General features: G+C 40.2%; 1 protein-coding gene across 1 annotated transcript; it reads right to left on the minus strand.

The window, feature by feature from the left end:
* Positions 1–214: 214 nt before the first annotated feature.
* Positions 215–3,831, minus strand: chst1 (carbohydrate (keratan sulfate Gal-6) sulfotransferase 1). The gene is made up of 2 exons (XM_088414148.1): positions 3,521–3,831; positions 215–1,900 (listed from the first exon to the last, which is right to left on the minus strand). The coding sequence occupies exon 2, from the start codon at positions 1,852–1,854 to the stop codon at positions 577–579; it is 1,278 nt and encodes a 425-aa protein (XP_088270274.1). The 5' UTR covers positions 1,855–1,900; positions 3,521–3,831; the 3' UTR covers positions 215–576.
* Positions 3,832–7,888: the final 4,057 nt, after the last annotated feature.

The following is a 7,888-nucleotide window of genomic DNA, read 5'->3' on the forward strand; positions in this document are numbered from 1 at the left end:
GGCTTGTGACTGTATATATATATATATATATATATATATATATATATATATATATATATATATATATATATATATATATATATATATATATATATATATATATATATATATATATATATATATATACACACACAGTATATATACAGTATGTATGTATCACTAGAGGCAATGACTGCATGTAAGTTTCTTAACACATGGATATAAACACTGAAGGTTGACTGCAACATTCACTATTTATTGCACAGTTTTGTCATTCCTTGTAAAAGAAATATTGACCCATTCCATTTACATACACATTTTTGAAGGGCAACATTTTACTTGCATACACAGTGGATGAAGACAATGTTCTGTTAATGGGAACACATAAAAGACACATTTGTAAACTAGCGTGTTTGATTATTCGGTGTTGTAAGTGTGCTGTTCACAAAATTTGGGGATCATCCTTAGTCCCTTCGTGCATTCAAATTCTCATTTAGTGCAAACTTGAATTGACAGAATGAAAGCAACAACCAACCAATGACATGATAAGGCAACAATTATAAATATATAAAAATAGTCACCGGAGAACTATCTTTGTTACAAAAAGGGTACAAAGGTTTTGTCTTGCACCAGTGAGATAGACATGTTTTTTAGTTCCTCCACTGATCTCACAGCCTTGTATCCGAGTTGGTTGAGAACCTTTTGACACACGCTCTGAGTGTATTCTACCATGTCATAGGAGAGTTTCAAGCGCCAACTCTCGGCATTAGCCGCGGAGTCACGTATTGTACCAAATTTGTGTTTCGCTGATGGCTCATTGCTGCCGCGGGTGTTTGCATGTATCCAGTCTTCCACGTTTTTATCCATCGGCAGTCCCAGATAGTCATAGATCTCTTTCGTCTTGTGGAGTGGATTTTTAGCCAAATCTTCATAGCGAACCAGCATATATTTCCCCTTCAACCAATATGGATGGCTGAGACCAGTTGAAACGGAGCTTCGGTAGTCTTCACAGACAACAGTGAGCTGACTCAAGTCAAGATTGTAGGGCTTTCGCCCAGTGGCCCGCCAAATTCGCCACAGGCGGTACGTATCCCTGAACGTCTCAATCCGGGATGATAGGATACCACGGGGGTCTCTCACAAGTTGGATCACTTTGATATTCATTCTGGGGTCCTCCAACAAGGCGCGCAAATCCCCGATCTCGGGCACACGGACAATCTTGATGGCCACATGTCGTTTCTCCCGACAGGCTTCGGTCGCCAAAGTCATGTTCAGAAGTGCACATTTCTTAACACAGTCCCCCTCTTCCACGTTAACATCGGCGGGGCCGAAAGCATCACATACGGGTTGCTGGCACAACGCTCGGCTCGCACCGCGGCGGAAAAGTTTGTCTGTGGTGTGGTTTGTGGGAGTTGGTTTGATGTAGCTCTCCAGGAAATATAGGTCACAGCCATACAGGCTTCTCAAGAGGTCTCGGCTAGCTCCCAGCATCACGCGGCGGTCTGCTGTGTTGTGGCTGTGGGATAGACGGGGGATCAGTGTGGTCTGGACATGGTAAAGGGGTTCAAACAGGTAAAAAACCTCTTGGTGCTGGTTGAGAAGTTGGCCGACAAAGGAGGAGCCGCTACGGGTAGTGGCTAGGACCAGGATGTGGGTTTTGCGGGATGCATTCGGGTAAAAGAAAGGGTAATCTTCACAGCCTCCTGCCCCCCGTTCAAAGGGGGGTTCGGTCTCCTGATCCCCCAGACCGCAGTTCTGTGGGCTGGGCAACGTGCACAGCTGGAAAGGCTTGGAGATGAGTGTACGGATGGCCGTGTACTGGATGGCGATGGAGGCCAAGGCCAGCACGATCACTGCCTTCCAGGAACATTGCATGGCGGAACCACTTCATTTAGACTCAGGGATCCATGCCAGGTTCTCCCTGTGGACAAACAATTTACAGGGGGGTAAGAAATTACACTTGGCCTTCTTTTAAAATAATTTAAATGGTTCAGAGTTTGCTTTGAACATAAATGTGCAATTTATGTTTCATTTTGAATGAAAGTATGGATAAATGAAGTTGTAGCACCACTTTTATGTTTCAAAGTGACGGATTAAAGGCCTTATATTCACATGACATACTTTATGTCAGATAAGGAACAGGTTTTGGACATAGAAGCAGGATGGACACAGCGATGCGGAAGTAGAAAGTCTCGACACAAAATCCTGAAACTTGACCTGAACTCGGAAACTAAACTTAGACACTCAACCTCAAACTGGACTTGTAATTGGGGAAACTTGATAGCATCAGAAAAAAAACAAAACATGGTAAAAATCTTGACAAGACAGCTTGAGTGGTTGACTTCATTTGGTGAAACCATGAACAAATCAGGCCAAAGCAGTCATAACAGTAAATACTGGAAATGACAACAGTGATGAATACGTAAAACTGACAAAATGTGACACTTACAAATACAAGACCAGAGCAACTGCGTAGCAACTGATGTCAACAGTATCAGCCATCGAGTTCGATTTTTGTGTATAAAGACTTTATACTTTTCCACTTTTGACTCCTGACGGCTTCTGGGTCTATTTCAAACCCGCGTATCAAGTAGAGTTGAAGGACAACTAAGAATTGAGTACAACAACAAAATGTAAAAGCAGTACTTGAAAAGGGATCATTTTCTCTTCCTGAGAACATAAATGCCTTTGAAATAATAATACTCAACTCAAAACAGCATATCTGACTGCTTGTATTTGATAAAAATAGCTTGGCAGCCTTTGGAAAAACCTTAGCTAGCAGTACTGGTACTTGATATGTCGCCTCGCTTTCTGTCAATCCAAACATTCATGCATCAAGTACCATAATAGTCTGACTGAAGAGGGAAAAAAAACCCTACTGTAATTTCACCCATAAAATGAAACAAACCAGAGTAAAGCTGCTCAAACAATGTCACGTCAAGGGGAGAGGTTGCTGCAAGTGGGGGAAAAAAAAAAAAAATCATTTCCAAAACAGTGAATCACGAGCGTGTGCCTTCATGCAGGAAGCTTTGATGATGTACAATAAATAAAACCTCTCATCATCCCCACATCTGACAGCATTACATTTGTCAGGTCCAACTGAGAATTCATTTGGCATCACTTCAAATTCTTTCAGAACAAGTTAAACATACACTGCCTTGAAATAATGAAATGAGTTTGCCTTTTCCTTGAATTAATGGGAGATAATAGATAGCCTGTGAGCTTACATTGCAGATGCCATACCCAGAGCGCAATCTACATGGGAGCTGATTTAAAACTCAAGCTGTGATTTCCACGACATAAAGCTATCATATAGCCATTCTGTAGTGTATGTAGACCGCAGTGAACAGGTTGAGCTTGCTGATGAGCTGATGTGAGATGGAGTCATGCTCGGTAATGCTGCGATAAGGCAGCGCTGCACAAACGAATGCATCCCACCCAACCAGCAAGAGTGCAAAACATTGCGTTGAAATGTGCATGCACGCAATCAATTCCCTCACCCAAAACACGAACATTGGCTGAATTGATCTATTTGTCTCACCTTGTTGGTGGCAGGAGTGTTCTCATGATGCTGCGTGCCCGCATGGATCCCTTTAGTGCTCATAAATATTTCCATACGCGCGCTGCCTTCTCGAGTGGAGCGCGGTTCCCCCTCTCTGCTCTGATATAACGTATCGTTCAAAGCATGCTTCGTCAGAACAGTTTGGTCTGGATCACGTAGAGAGAAAAGTGCAGTAAAAGTGGGGCGGCTGGGGTGTCGTGATCGCGCAGTCCGGCAGTGAGGCAGACCTGAGAGGCAGTGATAGTCTTTTTTTAATAATGCGTGTGTGTGAGGTACACAAGGACTGATTGTCTGGACCACCCAGACCCCTCCTCTTTCCACCTGCCTCTCTCCCTCTCTCCTCCAACCCCCCTGCCCCCCCCCCCCCCTCCCCCACGCACACACACGGATTCGTGCACACATCATCATCATCATCATGCTCTGTCCTATCCTGCCATATCACAGTAACCCCCTCCCATGTCTCGTTCTATCCATCTACCCAATGACATTTAGTCCACGTCACCATATCAGCTTTTAGAAATGTAGCTGTAAATATTTCATTGCTATTGTAAGCATCCCTCCATCCATTTTAACCTGACTTAGGGCAAGGGAAGGCAATTTCCCAGGCTGGTGACCAGTCAATCACAGGTTGCATAGCTAACCCCCAGAACCATGCACATCACTGAGTGTGAACTCATAAAAAATACATAAAAGTTACAGAAATGAACCAGTGTGCCAGCAGTGACCTTATTTAAATATTTTTTTCATTTAAGATGAATTATTCATTGTGGGTAGTACTGACAAATTCAGGGTGTGGTCTGTCTTTTGCCTAAAGTCAGCCAATGGGCTCACCACAATCAACAGTTTGGAAAATGCATGAGTGTGGTGTACTGACACTTGCATTTTTGTTGTGCCTTATTGTCCATTTGCAAGATTTGCCCTTAGGTCATAGTGAGTTTGATATTTGTTTTTTTTTTTTTATGACAAAGTAGAAATAAATCACATTTACTTTTGACTTTGGAGTAACTTGTTACATTGTGATCCTTCAAAGCCCTAACCTTCATTTTGAGTAATTTTAAGCGGATGGCCAATCATTAAATGAAGCATGTCAGGACCATTGAATAAATAAATAAATAATAAAGGTGGCTAGGATAGGCCCCAGCAAGCCAGTGACCCTAATGAGGATAAGCGGCTTTAGAAAATGGATGGATGGATAATAAACAGCAATGAGCCACTGAAATTGTTTGGATTCAAAATTTGCAGGGATTGCATTCAAAACGAAATGGCTTGTGTGTCAGTTGTAACCGTTAGGCATAAATGTTCACAAAATGTCAATAGAGACAGACAGTGGTTTTATTAACAATACTGTAAATAAAAAGGGATGGGAATTATAATCAATTTGTAGATTAATTAACTCAATGCTTTAACCCTATCAAAATTAAGGAAGGCACGTGTGCCCTTCCTTAATTTACTCCTTAAATTTAACAGATTGAATCTATTCTGGCTCCGCTATCCGCTTCTTCAATTTACTCCTTAAATTTAACAGATTGAAAATATTCTGGCTCCGCTATCAGCCATTTCAATGGGGCCAGGTACTTCCGTAAACACGGTAAGCGCACTCGCTTGATGTGTATGATGTATGTGATGTCACAATGTCTTCAGGGTGCATGCAGGACATTTTTCAGCTGTTCAGCATTCAAACACATGTCACATTTATTCGAAAATGGTATTTCACAAACAAATTGGAATTAAGCAAAAAGCGCTGCAGGGTGAACCTAGCCTAAAAGGCTGTCGATTGGACCTCATTGTTGTTTGAATATGTTAAACAAGGTGCACTGCTTGCCTGCAGGCAGCAGACGTACTGTTGATTCAGTGTAAGATTTTGTTTGTGAAAAAAATAGCCTTAAGCCAACTTTGGGAAATTCCAATCACAAATTCCTTTGTCTGTTCAATGAAAGCCAATTTTGATTTTTTTTCTTCTTTGATTTCATTAAGGTTAATATTTAAAGACACACACAAACATTCATTGATCATTTTCTCCATAGTTTTCTAATCAGTTTTTTAAGCATGATTTTATCATGCAATTAATTATTTATAATTATTTAAAATTTGTTTGTATGGTACATCTAAAACAGTTTAAGGCTTATTAAAACCTCTTATTGTCCACATAGCCGCCAGGAATATTAATATGTAAAATTAGTGTTTCTTAAAGTCATAAAACAAAACAAATAAAAAAAAAGTGTGTGCAATAAATTCTGTAATAAACCTTCTAATTGGTGATCAAATTACCAGAGAGCCAATGTAAAGGGATCCTTTTTGCTCCACACAATGGAAAATGAGGTTTGCTGAATTTACTCAATTTTATTTTGTTAGGTAGTTATACAAAATAAAATTAGGGAAGACAGAGAATAGAGAGAAATAGAATTCTGAATATAACTGTTAAACGCTGTTTTTGCACACAATAGCGATGCATTTTTTGTGGGTAATCATATCATATACAGTACAACCTTGTGCATTACTCTTTGATGTCATGTAAAAATTATGAATAGATTAGTAACTACACTATGTTAAAGGCGCTTAACCAATATGTTCATTTCATGAACCATAATATAGACAAACTATTATTTACTTTCTAAACCTTGTCATCTCAACCTTGTTAATTTTTGTGTTTAGAGGACCTTAACAACAAATGGCTCACTTGTAATTGATCAATGGTAATTTCCATAAGCTTTCTCAGATGTAAAGTGGCCAAGCTCAATTTCTAAAGGCTTTTACATACTGTTCTTATGTAGAGAACGTTTTATAGTCCTATTAAATCACATTCATTTGATTTAATCTTTGCTGAATAGTACCTCACGTTGCCACGGGAGCCTTGTGGCGGAACCCCCCCCCCCCCCCCGCATGTGTTTAGAATGGTGCCTGAAGGAGGCCAACAAAGCAGCAGCTAAAGCTCTAATTCTAAGGCAGTCCCCAGAGCATTGATGTCAATGAACTCAGCTTGTGGGAGCCATGTCAGGGGATGTGCTTGCACAAGGAAGCTGAGCATCTGCTGCAGCATGATAGCCTTTCTCTGCAACATAATGTAGAGCCATTTGTTTCAAGAGAGGGATTATTGGATTCATAGCTTGCTTTTTGTGTCTGCCTTTTTGTGAGTTTTTTTTATATTCTAAAAATGACATGGTTTAGTAGATGACTTATAGTTGACACAGATCTTTTAGAAAGGAATGTCATAAGAAATGGGATTCAGATAAATGTAGTTTTCACGACACTGTCTTTTGTGCACTGTATATAAATAGATGGACAGAGAGTATTCTGCTTTCACGCAGTGGCATGTAGCCATCTTGAGTGTGACACAATACAGAGGGGTGAATGAGAGCACACGGGATTACGTTTATGCCAGTCTATTACACTGATATTTGGGAGGCCCCCCTCATAAAAATACTGTATAGCTACTAAAATCTGTTTAGGGAAGTGTCAGGTTTTGGCATATTTGGATTGAGGTGGTGGGAGCTAAGGAGGATTTGGACCCAAAATACAGGGAGGCAGACAGGCAGGGTGTGCTCTAAATAACAATTTAATTTAAATATGACAGAAAATAAGAAGGTTGAAAACTATATACAAAACAACAAAAGAACAGAAACAAAAACAATAAGTTTTATTCCAAAAACAGTTGACCATAGCTTTATCTCAACCACTGGAAATAACTTTCCTTATGGCCAAACAGCATTTTTTTTTTTTAAAAAGAATGCTGACGTAACTCCTTTGAACCAAGATTTGTTTTTTAAAATATCTTTCTGCTCATTTAATAAGTGGCTTTGTTTGACTGGCTCATAAATAAGCTGACTCTCACATCAATGTCTCACCAGCCATGATCCTCACCACATGTTGATGGATTAAACCAGCATGTTTTGATGCCTATCTGGCTTTTTAGGCCAACAGAAGTCACAACAAGCCATGACATATGTGCCACCTATTCTATGATAATACAATTTAAGACGAGTTGATCACTGCAGTCACAGTTTGCACTCGTGGATTTGCATATTAAGACTTTTTTTTCTCCTTTTGGTTTCGCTCTTTCAGAATTCGGATTTCCTTTTCCCAGTTTTCACCGAGGTTTTTTCCCGCCACCTTCATTCTTGTGTGCGGCCCATGGGCCGCCAGTTTGGTTTAGAATGTGGGCTGTGTTTGGAAATTAATGGAATGTGACGTCTGAGGGAGGATTTGACTGCCAGTAGCGAGAGCAATGAGGAAGCAAAAGGAACTAGAGGGCTAATATTAGCTGTTAACTAAGAGGCCATTGAAGGGCTTGCAGCCATTAGTGCAACTTGTTTTCAAAGTTTGAAAATTTTATTGATAAAAAAATAATAT

Source organism: Hippichthys cyanospilos, chromosome 4 (genome assembly GCF_059441005.1).
Source record: "Hippichthys cyanospilos isolate Australia breed blue-spotted pipefish chromosome 4, RoL_Hcya_1.0, whole genome shotgun sequence".
In the NCBI taxonomy this organism is placed as follows: Eukaryota; Metazoa; Chordata; class Actinopteri; order Syngnathiformes; family Syngnathidae; genus Hippichthys; species Hippichthys cyanospilos.

Coding starts and splice junctions, on each gene's coding strand:
- chst1 (XM_088414148.1), bottom strand. CDS start 1,854: ATGCAATGTTCCTGGAAGGCAGTGATCGTGCTGGCCTTGGCCTCCATC.